At 25.0% G+C, this 26,106-nt stretch overlaps 1 protein-coding gene across 1 annotated transcript in view; it reads left to right on the top strand.

Annotated features, from left to right (window-relative positions):
• The window catches only part of LOC126902099 (uncharacterized), a 42,587-nt gene extending 17,758 nt beyond the window's left edge, over positions 1 to 24,829 (top strand). Inside the window, exons 9-30 of the mRNA XM_050679122.1 lie at positions 5,419 to 5,509; positions 7,264 to 7,323; positions 7,911 to 8,102; positions 8,677 to 8,746; positions 9,057 to 9,183; positions 11,875 to 11,935; positions 12,300 to 12,496; positions 13,099 to 13,267; positions 13,330 to 13,503; positions 14,959 to 15,121; positions 16,399 to 16,414; positions 16,582 to 16,777; positions 18,373 to 18,479; positions 21,684 to 21,774; positions 21,843 to 22,031; positions 22,308 to 22,377; positions 22,640 to 22,766; positions 22,834 to 22,906; positions 22,981 to 23,162; positions 23,221 to 23,389; positions 23,869 to 24,048; positions 24,154 to 24,829. Of these exons, the coding sequence (XP_050535079.1) occupies positions 5,419 to 5,509; positions 7,264 to 7,323; positions 7,911 to 8,102; positions 8,677 to 8,746; positions 9,057 to 9,183; positions 11,875 to 11,935; positions 12,300 to 12,496; positions 13,099 to 13,267; positions 13,330 to 13,503; positions 14,959 to 15,121; positions 16,399 to 16,414; positions 16,582 to 16,777; positions 18,373 to 18,479; positions 21,684 to 21,774; positions 21,843 to 22,031; positions 22,308 to 22,377; positions 22,640 to 22,766; positions 22,834 to 22,906; positions 22,981 to 23,162; positions 23,221 to 23,389; positions 23,869 to 24,048; positions 24,154 to 24,314 (2,865 nt within the window). The 3' untranslated portion in view covers positions 24,315 to 24,829. The remainder of the gene's footprint in view (positions 1 to 5,418; positions 5,510 to 7,263; positions 7,324 to 7,910; positions 8,103 to 8,676; positions 8,747 to 9,056; positions 9,184 to 11,874; positions 11,936 to 12,299; positions 12,497 to 13,098; positions 13,268 to 13,329; positions 13,504 to 14,958; positions 15,122 to 16,398; positions 16,415 to 16,581; positions 16,778 to 18,372; positions 18,480 to 21,683; positions 21,775 to 21,842; positions 22,032 to 22,307; positions 22,378 to 22,639; positions 22,767 to 22,833; positions 22,907 to 22,980; positions 23,163 to 23,220; positions 23,390 to 23,868; positions 24,049 to 24,153) is intronic.
• Positions 24,830 to 26,106: the final 1,277 nt, after the last annotated feature.

Raw genomic sequence — 26,106 nt, 5'->3', positions numbered from 1 at the left:
AATTACAAAGTAAAATGATTTAATTTTGTAGTTGAAACCTATCATATCAAACTTAATTCGTCAATAAATACTTTGAAAACATTAATAATGAATCATTTTAATCGTCTTTATGGAGAACATGGAATAACTAACTGTTTAATTGATAAATTAGAATTTTTTTTCAATTTTTGAGGGTAATATCTTCAACTTGATACGAAATGTAGTCATTAGACGTATCGTTGAAAAAAATAGGCCAAGTTAGAGCAGAGAAAATAAATGATAGTCACAAAAAAATATCTTCTCAGCTTTGCATCGAAGCTAAAACATAAAATATAGTAAAATAATATTAATATGAATAAGGAATTTCTTCTCGCAAATGGCGATTACAGTGATAGGATCCTTGATCTTTATTGAAGTTATTGAATCTCAATGAGATAAAAATCAAAGCAGTTAAAAATTTATTCTAACTTAAAAACAATTAAGAAAAAATTCAAAAAAATTAATTGCCATACGCGTGTTGAAACCTTGTACTCCAAGCGCATGAAACACAAATTTGACCGATTCGGCAACCGTATGTCGCTATCGTGGACTGAAAAAAGTGGTTATTTAAGCTAGTACAAATATCAAAATTATTTTTCTCGACTTCAAAAAGCAAAAAAATTTAAGAAGTTTAACTTTCTATGCTATATCAATTTTTATTTATATAATATTTATGAAAATTTGTACTCCTCTTGTCAGGTATTTTAAAATAAAATAAAATAAAATACAAAAACCAGAATTTTACACACAAAAATAGCATATTTTTGAATACGGTAGTCATTTTTACCATGAAGACAAATCCAGAGGTAAATTTTTTTTTTTTCAAATTAAAGTATATTACATTAGCTTTAATTTAAGATATATATAAAAGTGTCAGACCTTCCGGAACACTTTCAAAAGTTAAGTTGAAAAAGTTCTACTTTCTATATGCATTTTTTATATTTGAAGCCCCCCCATATATAGGGAAATAGTCTGATTTAAAAAAAAAGTATATCCAATGAAAGATGTATATAAATACTACTTCTCATGAAAAAATTGTATTGATCCATACATTTTTTAAAAAGTTATAGCACTTTAAAGTAAAAAATGTAAATTATAAAATCGAAAATTTTCACACAAAAATAGCATTCGGTAGCCGTTTTCACCATGAAGACAAGTCCAGAGGTCAAATTTTTTTTTTTCAAATTAAAGTACATTACATTAGCTTTAATTTAAGATATATATAAAAGTGTCAGACCTTCCGGAACATTTTCAAAAGTTAAGTTGAAAAAGTTAATTTTTTGTGAAAAAGTTGTCATTTTAAATCCCCCACTGTGGCAAGGTTAATTGTCAGATTTACAAAAAATATATACCAAATGATAGATAAAGACATCAAGTATTTATAAAAAAAAACTATATTGATATGTTCAATTTTGAAAAAGTTACGGCAGTTTTTAGTAAAAAAAATTTCGAAAATTAGCGATTTTTGTAATTTTTTTGGAGGTTTCCCCTATTTACGGGGAACGAGGTAATTTTTTTCAATTTTTAAGGGTAATGTCTTCGACTAGATACGATTTGTGATCTTTTGACGTATCGTTGAAAGAAATCCGTTCGGTGAGAGCTGAGAAAATGTGGTAACAAGCACAAAAAAAAAAACACATCATAGTAAAACCAATACCTTCTCAGCTTTGCATCGAAGCTAAAAGTTGAAAAAATGTCGAAATTTACCAATTTTAAAAACCGTAATTTTTTGAGGGATTTCTCCTATTTACAGAGAACGAGCGAATTTTTTTTAATCTTTGAGGGTAATGTCTTTGACTAGATACGATTTTTGATCTTTTGACGTATTGGTCATTAAAATCGGTTTAGTGAGAGTTGAGAATAAGTAGTCACAGATACAAAAAAAAAAATAAATAAACACATCATAATAAAATTAATACCTTATCAGCTTCGTATCAAAGCAAAAATATCCAGAATTCTCTAAAATCATATTTGTTGTTCGAAGACTACAATAATAACCAAAAACATTTGCTTTAGCAAAGATAAAATCGAAAGATTCCCAAAAAAAAAAAATTACTATATAATTACCTAAAGTGTGGCTCAAGTTGCACGTCAGAAATAAATTTTAGCGACTTCTATATTTAATTCTAAAGTGTTTTGAAAACACAAAAATTGGATAATTTATTCAAAGTTGGATATATTTCCAATTTCGTTTGTTTGAGATATCGGAAACTTAAAAGATAAACGTGGCAATTATAAACTTTATATTTGCTCAACTCAAGCTTATTTTACAGTAATGTAAAATGTAATAAAAATTGTTTAGATTTTCATGCACATGTAAATTGATTAACCAGAAAATTATTTAAAAAAATATTTGATCATAATAGCAATTGCAAGGTTGTCTAGTGATAATTAATACTTTAGTAAAATATAATTTATATAAGAAAATATGTATACTACTTATACAATTTTATAACTATGAATTATATTATATTTAAAAAAACATCATTATAACTTGCATATTTTTATTCTAACTCTCATAATATTAAATCAAATAAAATATTGGTATAACGAATTATATATAATTTAAATATATATATGTTTCTACTCTATCTGACAATTAATAAGTTTGCCGAGGCTTCTCAAAACCTATCGAAGGCACTGATTAATATACTGTTTTTATGAAATCTACAGTACAAAGTTTTATTATTGAACACTTTCTATACAATCAACTTTTATTATCAAAGTGATATTATTTTATAAGCGTCGTGATAATTTATGTTGTTCGTCTATTTAATTAGTAACTAGTGTTTTCATGCAAGAGATTCATTAATGGTGTTATTATTATTTAATTATTATTAAAGCAACATTTATTGAACGTCAATCGCTATGTTAAATATAGAAATAAATGTTTTTAACCAATATACATTATGGATTTTTGTCATCTTTATTTTAATATTAGGATACTTCTTATTAAACAAAAATAAGTATGAAATCGAACGACAAAAACTTTTATTGCAATTGCCAAGTATAACAAAAACCTTTTGGGAATCACTTAGTTATACAATACAAGTAGCTAGATTACAACCTAAAGGTACTGTTTTTATTTAAAAAATAATTGATTTGAAATTAAATTTTACATTTATTAATTTTATTTGAAATAGTAAAAAATGTTCACATTGTAAAAGAAGTATCACTATGTATCTTATAGTTAGTAAATTCTATTTCGTCTTCTTCTTTTTCCTCGCCTTTATCCCAATTACTTGGGATCCTTATCCTAAACTTCCACTTGACACGATCTTTCCCATCATCTACGCAAACATCAACTGTCCTTATATCGCATTTAATAACATGCCTCCATCTCTTTGGTATTTCTCTATCTCTTCTTCCTTCAACATTCATTTCCATAACTGTTCTTACAGCTTCCGATTCTTCTCTCCTCATAACATGACTAAACCATCTAAGTCTATTTTTTCTCTCATCTTATTCACGATAGACGCTACACCTATACTCTNCTTATCCACGATTGACGCAACACCTATACTTCCTCTTATATGCTCGTTCCTTATCCTATCTTCTCTAGTCACTTCACTCATCCATCTAAGAATTCTCATCTCAGCTACACTTATTCTCTACTCAACTTTCTTATCAACCATACATCAGCCGGTCTCACTACAGANGTTCCTTATCCTATCTTCTCTAGTCACTTCACTCATCCATCTAAGAATTCTCATCTCAGCTACACTTATTCTCTACTCAACTTCCTTATCAACCATCCAACACTCTGAACCATACATCAGCCGGTCTCACTACAGACTTGTAAAATTTACGTTTCAGCCTCATTGGAATTCTTTTGAAGGCAGAACCTTGGTGTACTCCTACTCTTACCCTAAAAACTCCGCTCACACCTTTACCCTGGTACAAGTGCCATCATACATATCCTCTATTATATTAATGTACCTTTTTGTGACTCCTTTTCTCATTAAAGCTTATTTTAAAACCTCTCTCGGTACTGTATGATACGCTTTCTCCAAATCTATGAATACTATACACAGTTTTTCCTTCTTTTCCTTATATTTTTTATCTTACACAGAAAACTGGCTCCATCGTTGATTTTCCAGACAAAAAAGTAAACTGATTCTTTGTTACTGATATTTCTCTTCTTATACTTTTGTTTACAACATTTTCCCAAATCTTCATAATATTACACTTAAGCTCTATACCTCTATAATTTCCAATCTCCTTTGCCTTTAAATATCGGGACCACAATACTATTCCTCCATTCTTTTGGCATTTTCCCTCCTAATAGGATTTTATTAAAAATATCCTTCAACCATATGGTTAGGTTGGCCTAAGATATAATGTATATTTAAAGTAATTTTAATTTAGTGCAGAATTCGAAGTGACAGACGTTTTTGAGGTCATCAAACGGTCAACAATTTTGATCTTGTGTAACTTTTTTCCTAAATACAACACAATTTGAGTAATTTTGAAAAAATAAAAAAAAGTAATGTACGATTACAGGCCGTGGTCCAGGAAAAAAAAAATTAATAAATTAGAAAATATTTAAAACTTATTTCCATTAAATGTCAAATTACAGATATTATGCCTTATTACATCAACATAATGAAACATGTGGGACCAATTGTATATATTAGAGTAGTATTTCGTGACTATGTTATAATGACTGATCCAGATGATATTCAAGTAAAATAACTACATAATTTATTATAGTAACGTAGTGAGTTTTAAAATTTAATAAGACTATTTTTTACAATTATTGTTAAAAAAATAAGTTATTCAGAACTCTTCTGTAATAATACTTTTCTATAGAGTTATAAGACCCTTTTTTTATTACATAAACTGGCATCTTTATGAACTGCCATAGAACTTCAAGAGCTGAATCATAACATGGCGTAGCCTCTCTGTTAATCGGCCCCAAAATCGAGTCCGACTACACTGCGTGGAGATGGGGGCAGGATTCTGTGTAGGAGTTGGAATTATATAATTCACCAAAAATACTAATCTACAATATGATAATTCATTATGAACATTTTCAAATATTTTAAAATATCAAACATCTATTAGAATATTTTTTATTTAACCAAATAGTACTGTTTTTTAGCATAAACTATCGAATATTCAAATAATTATCAAATGGTTTAAATAAATACTCGAATCGTTCATCCTAATAGTTGTTAATACCATTCGAATAGAATAATTGTTGTAAAACTATTCTAATAGTTTGAATAATAACTATCGAATAGTTCATTAATTACTATTCAATATTTCCCATCACTAATGATAATATCACAGTAGTTAATTTATTTTTCTCATTACGCAACCGATTTTTAGTTTTTATTTAAATAATTGTTATAATTTTGATATTTTTATGCTAGAACTATAAATTAAGTTTTATAGGTTATATTACCTAGCATGAAACACATAACCAAAGGACCAGATTACAACGTGTTGAGACCATGGCTAAATGAAGGACTACTAACAAGCACCGGTAAATACTAATTATAATTTGTTTAATTACTTTAATTATCATTAGTCATGTTGGTCAGTGAAAGATTTTGATTTAAAATGAATTATTTTTATAAAATAAAAATCGTTCACTCAGTATAAAAAAATTTCTGAAATATTTTTGTATACATACAAAAATATTTATTACATGTAATAAATAATACAGATTTACAATGCAAATTTTCAATACTAAAATTATAATTAACAGTTAAGGGATGAGAGGTAGTCAGAAGAGTGAAAAAATGAGTATTTTATAACTATTTAAAATACTCATATTTTCATTCTTTTGACTACCTCTAACCCTTTAACAAAACTTGATTTCCAAAATTTTTAATATCTTAGTTGAATAACTTTCATGACATACACGTGATTTTTTTAGCTTCGATGCGAAGCTAATTAATAATTTAATTTCCTTTCATTTGATATCATTTAATCTAACACTTATTCTTCTCACAGGGGAGGATTTAAAATAGCAACTTTTTTACAAAAACTAACTTATTTAACTTGACTTTTGAAAATGTTCCGGAAATACTGCGTCCTTTAAATATATATCAAATTAAAGCTTATGTCATGTACTATAGAATTAAAAAAAAAAATTTGTCCCGACGATCTATCTTCTATGCGCAAATGGCTACCGTATTCAAAAATATGCTATTTTTTATTAAAATTCTGGATTTTGTATTTTATTTTATTTTAAAACATCTTATAAGGGCAATACACTGACTTTCATGAATATTTTATAATTTAATTGACAAAGAATAAAGTTCATAAGACATAAGAAATTAAACTTATTAAAAATTTTTTACTTTTTTAAAGTCGAAAAAGTAATTTTTAAATTTGAGTTAGCTTAAATAGCTAATTTTATCAAGCGACAAAATCAACGAACAGTTGCCGAATGGGTAACACCTGTGTCTTTCACGCTTAGGGTACGAGGTTAAAATCCGTCTGTGACTTTTAATATTTTGCATTTTTTTTTTGAGTTAGAATACAATTTTCAAATCATTTGATATTTATCTCATTTAGATTCAATAACTTCAATAAATATAAAGGATCTTATCACTATCGTCTCCCCTCGTGAGAAGAAATTAATATTCATGTTAATATTATTTTACTATGTGATTCTTTTTGTGGCTACGATTTATTTTGCCAACCCTCACTACACCTACGATACGTCAAATGATTCATTTATGTTTATGATATTTAAGTTAATGATTAGTTTAAGTTATTACTCTTAAAAATCGAAAAAATATTCCTTATTCAAATAAAAAGTAGCTTAACTAGCTTTTTCCATACACACAATTAAAATCATTAATTTCTAATATTCTTAAAGTATTTATTGTCGAATTAGATTTGATATAATAAAAGTTGTAGTTGTAGTTGAATAACTACAAAAGTAAATAATTTTACTTTGTAATTTTTTAATTTTTTAACTCTATTTGTGTGTGCTACTACCAGTCTATAATATTCCATATTTTTTTGTAATATGTTGCTATATAAATCATAAATTAAAAAAAAAATTATTTTTCGTTTCACCTGAATTTAACGATGGATTTTTACAATTATAATCAAATTTTATAATACGCTCAATTGAGTAAATCCTTTTAACAACTTTGTTTTGTTTGGTTCATTTAGTTAAAGTAAATCAATAAAATTAATTAAGTTCTGAATATTTCCATTGTAAAATCTTTTTAAACACCAAAAGTTAATAAGAAATGATTACTATTATTTCTATTTCAGGTATCTATTATGATAAAAATGCAAAAAAATCGAATTTTTCTGAAAAATGTACTGCAAATAGTAATTATAAAATTTCCTGATTGCATATTAATCTTAACAATTTCATTTTTTTCTATTTAATAATATCAATTTCAAACTTGTCAGTTGAGCTAAAAGTTATGGTAATAAATTCATTTTTTTTTTATTATTATAAACAACACTTTATATTATATAATATATAATTAAAAGAATTACTAATCTGGGTATAATTAAGGAAATAGAAATTGATGTTGCTTGTAATTATCCATCATTTTTTTAAAATTAAACACTATCTACAGATTTGCATCGAAGCGTTTTTTATGATAGTGATTTTAATCACTGTCAGACTAAATCTATACTGGACCCAACTATGCAACGTCCCCATTATGCTGCGACCCCACTGTGCTTGGTTTTTTAAAAAGTTATTTATTCAATTAATTCTAGATTATTTTGTTTTATGTAAACTATCACCTCATATATAAAAAATGAAATCAATTTATTTGTTTATAAATTATATTTTATTGTTTTATCTTATTACTTTTTTTTGTAATACCATTTTTTGAATACTATTAATGAGCTATTTTAAATAAACACATGTGTTTTTAACAATAAACTTTAAAATGTTTTAGATGAAAAATGGCATTGGAGAAGAAAATTATTGACTAATACTTTTCATTTTAAAATCTTAGAATCATATATTTCTACTTTAAATAAGCATTCCTATAACTTGATGCAAAATCTTAAAAAAGCGTCAAAAGACAGCCAGTGTGTGTCAAAAATAAACTCACATGTCACTCTCTGTTCATTGGACATAATTTGTGGTAAATACTATTTTATATATATATATATATATACATATATATTATTATATTTATAATAATTAAACAGCCTTAGTTAGAAAAACATTTTTCCTTAGAGTACTAAGCATAAAGTTTACATTAAACATAAGGAAATTTCTTGCTCTTTACAAATTATTTCTTAATAAAATAGTTTAATATAAATAATAAAGCAAAGTTTCTATTTAAAGTGATAAGATTTAATGGTAACAAAAACACGCCAATTGGTGCGTTCTTGTCATTATATACTCCCCACTGCAATGAAAGGTAAAATAAGAATTTTATTCTCTCACAAATCAAAATTATTAGAATTATTTCTTAAAGACAATAATTACTTATGGATGCAATAATAATTAATATATTGAAATTTATTGGAGTAATATTTTGAAATAAGCTCATTAAACATCAGCTATATTAAATCATTTTTAATCAAAGTTTTAGAAAAGTATTTTTAAACGTTTTAATTATAATATTTTATATATTAAACAAACTTTTTAGATTAATCTTGCTAAAAACATAAATAATTTATTTTAATTCTTTATTAAAAAAAATTAAATAGAAACAATCATGGGAGTAAATTTAAGATCCCAAGAAGGAAAATCAAGCGAGTACGTATCAGCCATTAAAACGTAAGTAAAATTAAAACATGTATGAATTTATTTAGAAAATTTTAACGTTATTATTCAGCAATTGAAACCTGTACAATTTTAATTGTTTGATTACTTTTATATTAAGTGGAATTATGCATTTTTAAAAATATAAATACCAAAATAAGAATATTTGTTATAATAATTTTTGTAAAATTCCTTTTACTACGATATTTTTATTATAGTTATTATTATCATGTTAACACTTTCAAAGAGTTTTCTAAGATTTGGAAACTTTGAGATTATGATCTTAGTCACTAATACTAATGTTAGTTTTAATATTTTTTTTTAGAGTGAGCAAAATTTTGATAAAAAGAATTTTTAGATTTTGGCAATGGAATGAAACACTATTTAAGTTAAGTAAAAGTGGAAGAGACTTCGAGAAATCATTAAACATTTTACACAAGTTTACAGAAAACGTAATATTTATTATAATATACAATAAAATTAGTTATGTTCGAAAATCTAAATACTAGACTTCATTTTAGTTTGAAAATCAAACTTAAAATTAAAAAAAAAATCATTAAACCAAAACAAATATGATTAAATATAACAATAAATTTGCTTAATAATGTTATAAAAAATGTGTCGATTAAATATTTAAATTGTTTAGTTCGGTTTGGGTTCGAATGAAAAAATAAAAGTTTGGTTCAACCCCCAAAAAATAACATTACTACATAAAATAAATTTATGTAACCGCGTTAATATAATCGTATTGATTTTAATAGTACTTGGTGTTTTAATTTGTTTGAAAAAAATCTAATTATCTATTTTTTGTACATTTAAAAAATTCATTATTATTTTAAACTTAAAAACCTATTTTTATTACAATCACTCAAATTTATTTAAAATCATTCTAATTTCGTATAATAATGAATTCCATGAGTTATTAAGTCGCAAATTAATTTTTTATAAATAAATAAGTACAGTTAAGATTTTATTTTATAGAATAGTTTTTGAAAATTTTATTTATATATTTAGGTAAAACTTGTGTATTGGAAGATGTTTTTAAGCGTTTACACATTATTCACTTTTTACACTGATATAATATTTATTCAGGGTGGCAATCATAAGTATTAATTAAAAATGTTAATTCACAAAAAATAAATTTAAAAACTAAGTAACATTTGAAAAATATTAATAAAATAAAATTAACAAACTTGAAAGTACAAAAAAATAGTAGTAATTTAAGGATACAGAACAAAAATTAAGAAATTTCACACATAGAAATATTTAAAAATAAGCAATTGAAGACTTTACACATGATTTCATTATATGTTATAAAAACTTAATAATACACAATTTTTTAGGAAATTCAGAAACATAATAGATTTCTTTGAAATTGCTATATGTAAGCTATTTTCCAATCCATTTTAAATGTACTTTGATATATATATATATATACATACATCAATTTTTTTGTGGTAATAAGATTCTTTCTTTTTCCTCGCCTTAATTCCAACTACTTAGGGTTGGCTAAAGTTTTGTTTAGGACTTCTCATACTTTTTGACAAAATTTTACGCTAGCTGTCGACCTGGCGCAACCTCATTAGTCGCCTTTTATGACTAGCAGATGGGCCGTGGTAGTTTTCTATTCTATCCATTGGGATAACTAAGTATCATATAATATCGAAAAACATTATTTTGTTTTAAAAGTTTTAAAGAAACATTAAATAGTTTAATGTAAATTTAATTTACATAACATTTTCTATTAATTAACCTATAAGTCATCAATATTACTTGAAGTAGTTATATTTTTATAATTAATGGTAATGAGGTAACAGATAATGTTAAATGAAAATTATTTAAGAAAATATCTTTATTAGTTATAAAGTTTCATTATATGTACGAGAAAAAAATATTGATACACTACTTACACTAGGAAAACAATAGGTAATAAATAAAATAATTGTAATTCATAAACGAGATTTTTATTTTTTCCGGATTAATTAAAATTTAAGTTAAAAATGAATACTAGAGTTTTACAAGCTATACATCTATAACCATTTATCATAAATTAATAAAAAAAAGTGGTATATCGTACCTATTTGAAAAATATTTTATTTAGATTTATTTCGTAATAGTTTATTTTTTTTACTTATATCAATAGTGACTTTATAGCAGTTTTTTTAATAGCCAATATGATAAAACACAATAAGATTTCTTAATGTAATTCTTTCATTTCGATGGATCCGAATGCTTGCGGAATGGCGGTAATTCACTTCATAAATGTTCACCTAATTTTACCAAATGCAACTTTTTCTTTTGTGAATATATACAGGAATTTGCTTATATACTATTACTAACACAAAATTTAAAACATGAAACTATGTCGCGATTCAAACTAATACTTTTACAACGCATAAGTGAATAATTAGAATATTGAATAAAAAGTGTATTAGTATATAAAATGTCATCAAAAATTCATAAAATTAATCTCAGATTTATAGTAATAAAAATGGTACTTTAAAACCACGATACTCATTTACTAATTTATTCGTTATTATAAAGGACTAGCTTATAATAAGGTTAATAACTAAATAAAAAAAGGCAATTTTTAAAAAAAATTGTAACAAACACCGAATTCTGTGTTTTTTTCTATTGAAAATTGCACTTGTTTGGTTGTTGCACTGAGACCTTCATTTTTTGTAAATTGTTATCTAAAACTATCCTAAATAAAATAATTTTTAATTTTTCCTCTGTAAATGTTTACCAGTAAATAAGTGAAGATATTTTTCTTGCAAAAAAAACGAGCTGAACAAGCAGAAAACACCAAAGAAAAAAATTTTATCGATTAAATAGCAACCCAACATTTTTTTTATTATTTTACTATTATTCAATAGTGGCATAATAAGAATTTCATCTTGAAAGGGGGTTGTATATAAGAATATTTTTTGCTACTCCCATTTAACAAAAAAGAAAAAAAATTGTAAATCATCATCCATATTTCCCGAAATGACAACAATGCTTTGCAATACACTTACCTTTTAATTAGTATTAACTTATTGAAACCAAAATAATGTACATAAAAACCATATTAATTATTATTAATTACGCTATTTAAATTATTTATATGTATCGTATATAATTTTGACACTTATAAATTCTAGGTCATAAAAGAAAAACGCAAATTATTTTGTAACGCAAAAATTGAGATGGAGGAGAAACATGGTAAACAATTTCTATTTCATTTAATAATTATTAATTATTTATATATTATTAAATATAAAATAAAATATTTTATTAATTTATATGCTTATTTATAATTATAATCTTAATTATATGAAATGAGATATCAATGGAATAAATGATAAAACTCACAGAGTTATAATTTTTGAATTGAATTTTTTATTATGTTGTAATATAGAGGCTAGATGAAACCTGGCCACAAATAAAAATTACTATATATATATATTTATAAATAAATATATTTTAAGGAGGCAAGTAGAATAATTTAGACTCAAATTTTTTGTTTAAATTGTTCTTATGTTTCAATAAATTAACAAATTAATTAGTTATACGAATGTTAATTAAGAAAATATAGCACAAGAAGAAATAAAAAGAGTTTGTTTTTTGGACTTATTAATTGGAATATCCCTTGAAAATCCAACTTTAATGGCCGACAGTGACATTCGCGAAGAGGTAGACACATTTTTATTTGAAGGACATGATACAACTTCTATTGCTGTAACAATGGCACTCATTAATCTGGGACTATATCAAAATATACAGGTGTTTTTGAAGCAATATTTTTAACTTATTCAGCCTAAATTATATTATTCTAATAATATGTTTTTTTGCAAGTATTTTTTTTTTTTAATTAGATCTATTAAATGAGGAGGGTTATGAGAAGGGGGTGACAAACTCAGAAAAATCTGTAATTTAAGCTAACATAATTTACTGGGATTATTGTATGACAGTATTTTTATAATTTAATATGTTCTTATTTAATACTGATGAATTAAAAAAAAAATATTGTCCGGAAGACTGTATCACAAAAATAAACAATTTTCGTTATTTAGCAAATGATGCATTTATTTTTTAGAATTCAATACACTTAGTGAAACCGGAGCAGAGGGTACAATATTTTATAGTTTTGCTTCCTTAATGAAGTGTTACTAAAATTTTTTATTTATTTAACTATTTATGTTTCACGTCCACTATTAAAAGTTTGTGAGAAAACCTATATAGCACATTGCTACAGATTCGAAACTCGGTACCTATGTACCGAGGTATGCCGTTTTCCCGACTGAGATAAGTAGGCTACCCAAAATAACTTATGTTTAAAACATTATGTTCAGTTCTAAACTATAAACGAATTTATTTTTTTTTAGAATTTGGTTAGACAAGAACTAGATGATATTTTTAAAGGCAGCAATCGTGAAATCACCATAAATGACCTTAAAAAAATGCATTATTTGGAAAGAGTAATCAAGGAAACTTTAAGGCTGTATCCAAGTGTACCAGGAATTACGAGGAAACTAAATAGCCCTCTTCATTTAAGTAAAGTCTCAAAACATCGAAAAGTATATCAACATTTTTGTACAATATAATTTTAATAATAGAAAAATACACAATACCTTCGAATACAGTCGTGGCAATTGGATTTTGGTTACTACACCGAAATGAATCGTTTTTCCCAAATCCAGAAGAGTTCAACCCTGATCGATTTTTACCTAATATTGAACGTCATCCATATGCATTCTTACCTTTCAGTGCTGGGCCTAGAAATTGTATAGGTTACTATTTTAAATTTTAATATATATTTTGTTATAGTAATAATTAGTAGTGCTTGATATTTGATACCAATATGGTCATACAAGAATATAAAAGAGAGAAGGGAATTATTAATTAATTATATATATATATATATATATATATATTATTATTGAATTATTTTATTTTTTCTTACAAAATGTTAAACGAATGATGAAATCTGCTTGGGATACTAATGTATCACAAAAGTGCAAAAGAGTTATATTATTTAATAATTTTAATAAATTATATTGTTATTAACTAGATAGGTCTTTAACTAGTTGAAAAGTTAAAATTAAGTTAAAACTTTTTTAACTTTAATAACATTTTAACATCAAGATAAATTAGTATAGTAGAAGTAAAATATCGTTAAGTTTGTATTTCACAGTGCTCTAATTTTTTCTCATGTACGACTCCCTATAATCTATTATTTATCTTAAATGTACATTTTGTACTTAGGCAAAACAATAATTTGATACAATACTGATTTTGAAATTTCTCAGGAGGTGTTTAGTAAATGCATCAATTGCATACATTGTAATGAGAATATCACAAGAAAAAATTTCTTTGGCTCCCTAGAGATCGAACCCGAGACCCCTGTGCACACGATTGCACGCCATAATTATAAAAACATAATTAACTTATCTTGACTTGAATCACTAGATTGCAATATCGCTGGTGACAAATTTTTTATGGCATTCTTTTAATCATTACTTATTACGTTTCCTATTCATAAAATTGCAGACAATTATAAGGATAATCATGTATCTCTATATAACACTCATTCTGTACTTTATCACAATACATGTATGTAGGGGTCGATACTACTACTTGATTGTATGACATAGTGTAATTTTACTTTTTTTGCAAGAGTCAAACTATGTTTTAAACAATCACAGTCACTCAAATTTTATCGTTACAGTTATTACTTTCAAATAAAACACAGGCAGTATGTTCCAAAGTGAACAACACTGCATACGCCATAAGTATACGTGTTCAGCATGTTGATAAAAAGAGGGGATTACGTTTTGTCCACCTTTAGCATACATTACGTAAAAAGAACCACTTTTTTCAAGAATCACACATTTTTAAGAGAGAGAGAGATATGTTTCTATTGCCCTTCCCCCTAATGGGCACCAATGCATATGGCATAGGTATACTAGTTTAGTACATTATGAGAGAGGGGAATCACTTTGCGGAGTTGTAAAGAGAGTCGTCGTCATTCGCTTGTAACGACGCATATCCACGCCAACAGCCGGTTTGACCCACCACAAAAGATGTTTTACATAAAAAAAAAATTAAGTTAGATATTATTTTCAAGTTACTTTTAACTTGACTTAATTTAATCTTTTTGAAATTTACTTCACATAACTGCTTAAAACAAATGTGTTAACTTACTTAGCCTTGATAATTAATAGAAAATTACAATATTGTTACAGGCCAGAAGTTTGCCATGTACCAAATAAAAACAATGTTGGCTACAGTTTTACGAAACATGAAGGTGAAAACTCTAGGAACAAAAAATGATATAAAACTAAGCGCTGAATTAGTATTGAGAGCTAATGACCTACCACCTATAAAATTCAATACTATACAACATTAGCTCATTATTATTAAATTTTATTATTGTACTTATTACCTAATATATAACTGAAAATATTTTATAATGTTTTTTTTTATTATAAAGAGTGATGGATTATGATAAGGCACTCATCTCCTCAATAATTATTAAGAATTTTAAAATTTTGTAAAGAGAAAAAATAATTGGTTTAAAAAACTATAATGATACATATGTAGTATAATTTATTTTTTAATCTCTTCATAAATTAAAAACTTCAACTTTAATATTCTTAAACAGAAACTACTATTTATAATTTAGTGATATGAAAAAAATTCAATTTAAAAATTTTTTTATCCAATGACCGTTCATCCATATCAGCATTTTAATACATAAATTAAGTATATACGTGGGTTGGCAAAAATCTGTTTTTTTTTAACACAAGACGTCAAGGTTTTAGGGGTTTTATCTAAAAAAGTCCAAAAACTCACCAGATTTTATATCAACCTATTGCCTGGATAAATTTATTAGGTTTTATCTAAAAAAGACCCGGGTTCAACAAAAATAATAATTTTTTTATTGACAAAGAAATAAAAACAAATATAGACACTAAGCTCCGCATTAATAATAAAAATATGTTTATTAATTTTTATTTTTTTAAATATTTGTTTAATATTTTTTTGTTATCTTAAATGAAGAAAACACTTTAAACACATTTTTTTTGTGCCTAAGGAAAACTTACAAAAAATAACTCTGATTTTTTTATAAGTTTTACGAATTTATCACACAAATGATCATCGATTTTTTTTTTGTAGTAAGCTTTTTTGCCAACCTTGAATTGTACCGACCCAATTTTATTAATCTATGTATTTTTTTTTTTTGAGTTTTTGAGCCAAATACTTTTATTCTTTACGCAAAATTTTTAATTCTTAAATGCTTTTGAGAAAATGAGTGTCTTGTTTTTAATCAATCACTCTGTACTTTTTTAAACATATCATATATAATCATACATATGTATCATTTTTCAAAAGTTGTAACATAACTTAATAAACACAACGGACTTCATTTACCCAGAATAAATCAAAGTTTTCTATTTATCATAAAATGTGAAAAATATTAAAAAAATTGACTCATACGTAATACAAAATAATAAATAATAATACATAAAGTAAATAATTTACTTATACATAATATACAATTATTGTATAAATAGGAACTGTATGTAGAAGCATATACATTTATTTAACATTTAATTATACTCATAAAATAATAATATGCAACGTAATATAAATATCATGTTCCTTATACAAAACGGTGAAAGTGTTATTGGCAAAATAGTATTTAATAAACGAATGTTTTTAGACTAAACCCCTTCCAATGCTCATTCCCACTTACCATTATTAGTCATATATATCCTACAACACTTCAGTTAACCAAAAACGTTTTACCTGACAGACCGTGTTAGAGAAATATAGATTAAGTTTAATCAATTTTTTAACAAAAAATGTTAGAATTATATTTTTTGAATGTATTATGGCTTGTTATATATGCCGTAATATCATGTTTTGTCATGAGTGTTTGTAGAAATATTTATTTTCCAACAAAGGAGCAAAAATTATTAGATAAACTACCGTCTATGACAAAAGGATTTTGGAATTTCATAAAAGTATCATTCGAGTTGGGTTTAACAGAACCTTCTGGTATGAAAAATGTACATTTATTATATGAGAGCAGAAATATTTTTCTTAATCCATTACACTTATTAAATTATAATAGAGTACTACATTTTGATAGCATATCATGAGTCTATTTTTAAATTAAGAGCGTATTGTTCAAGCTAAATTTAAGACTATAATATTTAAATTAAAAATAAATAAGAAAGAAATCTACTTAACCAAACACTTTTTTTTTCAAAGCGTAAATGTGGTTTGTTTTTTATACTCGTTTGAAAAAACTGGCTTCGTCAAGTGGTTTGAAAATTACAGCTTTTAAAAATGGTCCTAATAAAAACTAAAAATACTTCAAAAATGCGGTTTTTTTATTATTATTCATTATTATGGATTTATTGTAAAATTTTAATAAAAACATAAAGCTAAATGACATAATTTTTATTGTGTAATTACAAAAACAGTTTTTGCATAGATGTATATATATTTTTTTATTTATGATATAATAGCCAAAAATCTATTTTAAAGGATTACCATTATACAGTGAGTATTTTAACAAGTAACATCTCTAAGGGTAGTCACCCTCTCTCATGTAATATTACTGTATTAAATTTCAGTAATGCATAATATAATGATGTGTTTTCAAATCGCATTGTTGCATAATGCAGTTATAATATTGCGTAATTATCAAAATTAAATTGCATCGATTCAATGGTTTAATGCTACATTAAGTTTTTTTATTAACTTGATTGAAGCAAAAAATAAACTTACACGATGAGGAGATAGTTATATTTAAATGTTTAAAACATAACTATTTGTCAATAATCTTATACGAAAAAAAATAAAACTCTTGATCGAATGTTAATATACATTAAGTTTAATATTTAAACTAATTAAAACATTTGCACGACAGTTATTAGATCAAAGAAATGCATCCCGCAATAGTAAACGTTTGTCGATAACTTTTGTTATTATAAACATACATCGTTTTACAATATAGACATGCTATTATCTAACATGCGCTATTTATCGAAATTGCGCATTAAAAAATAAAAATAAACTAAACATTTTAAGAAAATGTTCCAAAGAAGGTAACGTTTTAAACAAAAAATAGTAACGCTTATAATTTTGAAACAATAATTACAATTATTAACAATTAATATTTAAATTAATTAATTATTTAAATAATTCATACAATAATATGAATATATAAACAGAAAACAGCCAAAATAAATCCTAATTTTTTTAATTATTGTGGATTAAATGAATCATAAATTAAAGTTCCTGTAACTTTCAAATCGTTTGAATTTTGTATATATTCTTGATCAGCATAAAAAACTAAACTAATTACAAAAAAAAATTTGGAATAAAAGGGTGTTTGATAAAGTAGATTAACACCTTATAAAATTAATTAAACCCTTAAATCTAAACGATTCATTAAGATGCCTATAATCTTGCAAAAGCAAGCCGGAATTGCTTAATGATTATAAAAAAAAATAAATATTGAATATAAATTTTAGTATATGACCCTATTCCTTGTCTCATCAGTTTTTTAAGCTTTAAATTTGATTTTCCTTGGTATTATTAAATCTTTTTAGTTAATACATTTTTTTTATTTTGTGCTTCAGGGTTACTTTCATTTTTCTTAAACGCTGAAAAAAAATATGGTCGAATTTTCCATATAAATCTTATGGGACGCCCCTATGTAATAATATCAGATCCAAAAGATTTAAAAGTAAGTCTGACTTTTATTTGTATTCCAAATTATATTGAATATCAATTCTCATTATTAAAGTATTTTTTATTAATCGAACGGTCTACCTAATATATTTATGCATTCAATAGATATAAAGTATTTATTTATTCAAATCCACCCCTTAAAATCCTAAAAAAATTTAGAATAAATTTATAAAAAAACAAGGGGAATTTAAATATTTCTTCTTTTTATAAAAAAAAAACAATTTTTTATTTCTTTCAAAAGTATTGAATACCGATATTGTTTATTAGAGTGTGGTATAAACAAAATTTGACATGTATTGAAATAGTGTAGTTTCATTTTAAAGGAGAATTAATAAAAGAACTTTTTCCAATACTTTCTATAGCAAAAAAAATTTTATCTTCACCATGCAGTTACTTTTATCTAGGGATGATATAGGAGGTGTAATATTTCTTCTGTAATTATGTCAATGCCTCCTTGAGGTCCGACAATAGAGTTTTCACGTATTATTAAATTCTAGGTCGGAAACATTTTTTGGCTTCAATTGCTTTCGAATTTATATAGTTAGCAAATGGAAAATGTAAGAACAATATTTTTTGTATAATTTCTTTTCAGAATAAAATCGTTCATGTGCTATTGGAGCTATTTAAGTAATTTCAAGGACTATAAAGCACGTGTTTAAAGTTATTATTTAAATCTTAATTTTATATATGAATAATTTAGAAAGTATTCCGTATACTTAAAAAAAAAAATCACTAATCATTCTAATATTATGTGGTATATATCAATATGCGCAACGAATAAATCATTAACTCACTTCTCAGGATATCAAAAATAAAAATTACTCTCTGATTACATGCTTTATGCTTATCAATTTTCTTAGTAGTTTAATTCCGATTCAATCCAAATTGTCTATACATTGACAGGGGCGCCAAACCTATTTTTTACATGTGGGACAAAAATTTAATGACTAAAATTCATTCCCCTAATTGTTACTAAGCTAAAAAGCGGGTTAAGCTATTTTTTATTGAATTTTAGTGATCATTAAAAAAAAAATTCGGTAATATATAAATTTTACTCTTAATAATACACATTATTAGCTTCGATGCGAAGCTGAGAAGATTTTAATTTTTCCATGATGTGGTTATTTATTTACATAAAATTATCAAAAATCGTATCTAGTTGAAGACATTTCCCTCAAAAATTGAAAAATGTTCCTTCGTTCGACGTAAATGATAAAAATCTCCCAAAAAATTATGACTTTTCGGTAAATCGGTAAATTTCAACATTTTTTTCTAAAAATTGTCATAACTTATTGAAAAATGAACAAATCAAAATAATTTTTTTAATATAGAAACCTTAAATAATTCCCTTTTATTTAATATAATTATTTGAAAATCTGATCTTTTACCTGAGGGAGCAACGTTAAGCACAAAGAATGACTGAGCAAAGGAAATAAGTATTCGAATAAATAAAGCCCAAAAAGCCTTCTACGCAATGACAAAATTCTTAACATCCAAAATGATGTCTAGGAAAACAACAGCAAGACTGTATGTTGCTATTATAAGATCGACTCTTACGTATGGTTGCGAAGCTTGGACGACGACTATACAAACAGAGAGAAATCTGAGGACGTTCGAGAACAGAGTATGGAGGAAAATATGTGGACCTATCATCGATGAAATCACGGGGGAATGGCGGAGGAGACACAACAAAGAGTTGAATGATATGTTAAAACTAGCACCAGTAACAAGCTTTATTAAGGGCAAACGGATACAGATGGTTAGGTCGTGTAATGAGAGGAGGAGAGGACGAAACAATTAGAGTAGCGTTGGAATGGAAACCACAAGGGAAAAAGTCTAGAGGTAGACCTAAGAAAAGAATCCATCTTTTCTTAGGTCTACCTTTAGACTGGTGGAAGAAGATTTAAAAACCCTTGGTGTTGAAGATTGGAGAGAGTTAGTACAAGATAGAGATAGGTGGCGAAGTGTAGTAATGACGTCAAAAACTCTTAGAGAGTAGACATGCCAGAAGAAGAAGAAGATCATTTACGTACTCACAAGAGGGGATTAATACTGTCTTATTCGTTGCGCATAGCGATATGTACTATAATTATATATTTATATTAGACAGTTAAATATATAATTATTAGTTAAATAAATCACCAATTCATCTGTTTATTCATAAATATTGCAAAGATAGCAAATTTTTCGTTTAGCTATAAGTGTCAAAAGATAAAATCTTAAATACAAATTAATTTGTTGATGCACGTATTACTTTTTTATAACTTAGTAGTAATATTCTAATTGATTCAAAATTAATGAAGTTCTCAATATTTTTATTATTACTTTTTTATTTTCAATAGCTACCATGACTTTTAAATTATAATACTAATCATACAAATTTTCAAATTCTTAATGATAAGTAATAAGCAATTAGATGTGTCTATTTTACGTATATGTATGAATAATATACATGAGTATACACAATAATATTTCTATTACGATGACCACAACAAACTTGTCTTTAAAATCGTGATAACAAATAACTAATTTTTAACTATAATATTATAATATTAACACAACGCGTTCAATATTTTGAATATAATACCTAAACAAATTTTAAACTTATAATCTACAAGTAAATATACAGCAATTATTTTATCAGTAACCTTTTACTTAGTCAAATAATAAAGATAATTTTAATAATTTTTTTTTTTTTTTGGTTTTTGATTTTCTTATAATTACATGTTTTTGTCAATTTATCAATCATGTAGTATTTTAATGTATATCGTTTATAGCGTTTAAGGGTAGTCAACTTTATTTTTTTAGATTGCAACATACATATTTAACTAATTTATTGGGTAATGATCTAATAAAAAAAAATAATGATTGATGACATATTTTAGAAAGTAATTCAGAAGTTCTAAATATTTTAATGTTATGACAAGAAATGAGGTGTGAATTTTGCTATTCTTATCACTAAATATTTCTTAGTATCACTTCTCCTCCAGCTTAAGTCTATAAATGTATATAACTTCAAAAGTTATATCAAATATTATAAATAAGCTAGAAATAAAAACATAAACGATGATTAGAAAAAATCAAAAATATTTTAATATTTAAAAAAACTTATACATAAAATATTAATTATAAAATAATAAATCGTTTTTTTTTACCAATTTAAAAATGATCTAACTAATTATTATCTGATAACATTTAGATAGTTTTATCCAGTACACAACATATAACTAAAGGACCAGAATATAACATGGTGAAGCCTTGGCTAAATGAAGGACTTTTAATAAGTGCAGGTATTCAAATGTTGAACAAAAATTGCATATAATTATAATATTTTTTTTGTATAAATATATTTTTATAGGTTCAAAATGGTTTACACGTCGAAAGTTACTCACAAATACGTTTCACTATCAAACGTTGGACATGTATATGCCTGCAATAAACAAACATTCGCAAATTTTAACAAAAAAATTGCTTGAAGTGTCTCAAAATGAAAAAAAAATTAATATTAAAGAGTACATAATACTGTGTTCTTTGGATATAGCTTGTCGTAAATATAGTTTAATTTTTTTTTAATTGTAACACTAATAATTTTACACGATCAATAGATCTTTTACTTCCTAGAGTTTGCTAAAAATATCTAAATTAGTTCTAAATTCGAAAAAAAAAATCATTTAACAAAAAAAAATTATACTTATTATAATTCTATTCACCTAATTTATGAATGTTTAAAATTCAATGTTTTGTTATATTATACGACGTTTACATAAAATAAAAATAATAAATGATAAATGACAATACTTACATTAATCATTGTAATTTCTAGAAACAATTATGGGTGTTAATATGAGGTCACAAGAAGGACAGTCACAAAATTACGTCAAAGCAACTAAAAGGTAATAGTTTTGAAACAAGAAAAATTAAATACTATTTATTTGAATACATTAATAAACTTAGTTGAAATAGATAAAATTTTAACAATCAAAAACGGTTAATATTATTTCTTTGATTCTTTTTATCTCAATCGCAGATACAATAAAATAGGATAAATACGATACCCGAGAAATAATTTATGAACTATTGTCATTTTGTCTATGCATACATGTTTAAATATGAGTTCTTTTCAACGTACTAAATGTTTAAAATGTAATTTTTTAGCGCATCTAAGGCATTGACTGAAAGGATTTTTAAATTTTGGCTATGGAATGATTTTATATTTAAGTTAAGTAAGTCTGGCAAAATGTTTTATGCGTCTGTTGATGTACTACATCGTTATACCGAAGATGTAAGTAAAAAACAAATAAAGAATTGTACATAAGTTTAATGGGTAATTTTTTTTTTTTTTAAACTAGATTATCAAAAAAAAACGAATAGCTTTAAGTGAAAAAAAAAACAACAAAACCTCAGAAGAAGATATCACTACTGGTTTGTAGCAATAGAAAAAATAAAATAACACCACAGCTTCTGGTTGATATTTTTTAATGATTAAATTTATTTAGCAAAATCGAAAAAAATATCTTTTTTGGAACTCCTCATTAAAATGTCTGACGAATATCCAAATCAAATGACTGATAATGATATTAAAGAAGAAGTAGATACTTTTCTTTTTGAAAGTCATGACACAACTTCAATCAATCTTACCGTAGTTTTATTACTATTAGGAATTTACCAAGATATACAAGTAAACAAATTAATTTATAATTAATTTATAAATAAGTGAATTTGTTATTATTTTTTAGAAATTAGTTCGAGATGAATTGTATATTATATTTGGTGATTCGGACAGAGACGCGACAATGGAAGACATTAATAATATGAAATACTTAGAAAACGTGATAAAAGAATGTCTAAGGATTTATCCTAGTGTACCACAAATAACCCGTCAATTAAATGATGATCTACAGTTAAGTATGTATTTTTTCTTATATTTGAGAGTATCGCCATTTTTTACTTATCAAAACTTTGGTAAAGATAATAAACCTATTAATTGTTAAATATGCATTGAAGAAATGGCGCAGAGAACTAAAACAACAAAATAAGTCCATAATTAGCGTCATTTCTATTATAAACAAAAATTATTGAATGTCTTACTAACAAAAACAAATTTAAAAAATGAATTACAATTAAATTCATTAATAAAAAAGAAAATTTATTATTAAAATTATTTATATAATATAGGGTGGGACATTATTTATTCAACCTCCATAAATAATGTATAACTACATTACTTTTCAACTATCTTCATTTCATTTGGTAAAGACTTCTATGTTTATTAATTTTTTATTTGTTTATTTAAATCATTATTATTCATGTTATAAAGGAATAAAATGTCTTCTTAAAATAGATGCGAAAATATTTTTAATACATGTACTGTACAACTATTTTAGGCAACTACATTATACCTCGGAATACAGTGTTGTCTATATTACCATACGTAATCCATCGTAATGAAGAATTATATCCAGATCCTGAAAAATTTGATCCTGAAAGATTTTCGGACGAAGATAATAAATCAAAATTTTTGTTTGGGTATTTACCATTTAGTGCTGGACAAAGAAACTGTATTGGTAAGTACTTGAAGCCATTTGTTTTGGTTTGCAGTTTTTCTGATTATACAATTCTACATTTAATTAAAGGTTATTTTAATTAATAATTTTTTTAACGAATTGTAGGACAAAAATTTGCAATGCTTCAGATCAAAATTGTAATTTCCACTATATTACGACGTCTAAACTTTAAAACATTAGGAACTAGGGATGATATAAAGATAAGTTCCGAATTACTGATAAGATTCGACTCGTTACCAGAAATGGAATTTTCTTTGACTGAATAACAATAATATAATCTACTAATCAATATTTTATTTCCATAAAAAATTAAAATATTAAAATCTATATTTAACAATAAAATAACTTTAAAATATTTTAATCTTATAAATATTTGATATTATAAAAAGTTATGTAGCTTAAAATATTTTGCTGTAGTAGATAATATAAAACACATTTGAAATGTTATTTCATAAATCACTTGATCCATAACTATTAATATTCTTTAATCAATACTAAAAAATAAAATAATTCATTTATATTTTTAAACTATTTTACAAAATACTTTGAAATTAACTAAAACTCCAAACTTAAGGATTTTATACTGCTATTTTACGCAAATTTATGTAGTTTATACAAAGCCGTCAAAGGAATGTTAAATTTTTTAATACTTTCAAATAGATTTATTATCTTTTAATTTTTTTATATTAGTCACGTGTACGTGTTTGAAATATGATGTAACAGCTAGAAAAATTCTAGCTTAAATAGAATGTAATTTAAAAATAATTTTTGTTTTTTAATATTTATTTTATTAAGTTTTCGTAATTGAAATAAAAATTTTTTCTTTCAAAATTTGTGATCTTAACACACAATATACATGAATTATTATTTCATATATTATAAACAGTGAAAGATAGACCTGAACTCTAATTCACTGTTATATGATCCTTTTAGTTACATGTAAATTTGACTTTAAATTTTATAGAAAAATCAAAATCTTAAATTATTGCGTAGATATTAGTGTTAATTTATCATAAAAACAATTTCATGCAAGTAAATGTACTAATTGTTAGATAAGAATTTATGGTATACTATATCTCTACTCTAAGTAGGTCGTATTATTCGGTAGAACGTTTTGTAAGCATAAAGTCTTACATTTTTAGAACACAGTTTTATTTATACATTAGCATATGTTTTTGTTATAGTAAAATATTACTCATTATTTTATTGTAATTAATTATGTTGTAATTTATCTTTCGTTGATCCACAATATATTCCTCTTTCAACAAATATATAAATCGTATATTATTTATAAATATAACTAGGCTTCGCCTAACTGCGACTCCACATAGCATAGGTTCTAATAAAGTGGTACTAGAGGGGATTGGCCCCCCTAAAATTATCCTATGTTTTCTACCGTCCAGTAAATTAAACCTATTTATTTTTTTATTGTTCTTACAGTTAACACACAGCTTTTGTTTATTATTTAATAATAAATATCGTAGATTGAAGTATAAAAATGTATAAAGCACGGTTTAAAATAATATAATTTTATATCGTAATATAAAATATAACCGTGGAATTATCAGTAAGTATTTTTAACACAGGTCATCTTCTGCCATGAGAAGATTGAAAATATGGTTTCAGTCAACTATGTTACAAGAAAGATTCAGTAGCTTGGGATTACTTAAAATTGAAAAAGATATAGAAATCGATGTAACGTCCATTTTAAATACTTTAGAGTTGTCTAACAGACGAATAAATTTAACATTGTAAAACAAATAATTTAGTTAAAATATAATACTTATTACATTACAAATACAGTTCATAAATACTTCAGTGTTTATATGTTCTTTGTAGTCATTTAAAAGTACATATTGTATATTCTATACTAATACCACAAAATATTATATGTATAGCTTTTATAATTGAAATGTTACAATATATATAGACAATAGTAAAACCAGATATTTTAGCCAGTCTAGTTGGGATGCCTGGGATGTAATATTTCCTATGAAAACAGTAAGTTTTTGGGGTACTGTATATTATATAAAAAATGTTTGGTACTTGATAAGTGTT

The sequence above is a fragment of the Daktulosphaira vitifoliae genome, unplaced genomic scaffold, assembly GCF_025091365.1.
Source record: "Daktulosphaira vitifoliae isolate Bord-2020 unplaced genomic scaffold, ASM2509136v1 Scaffold_3, whole genome shotgun sequence".
NCBI lineage: Eukaryota > Metazoa > Arthropoda > Insecta > Hemiptera > Phylloxeridae > Daktulosphaira > Daktulosphaira vitifoliae.
The sequence above is the reverse complement of the archived record's forward strand: the minus strand, read 5'-3'. Positions and strand labels throughout refer to the sequence as shown.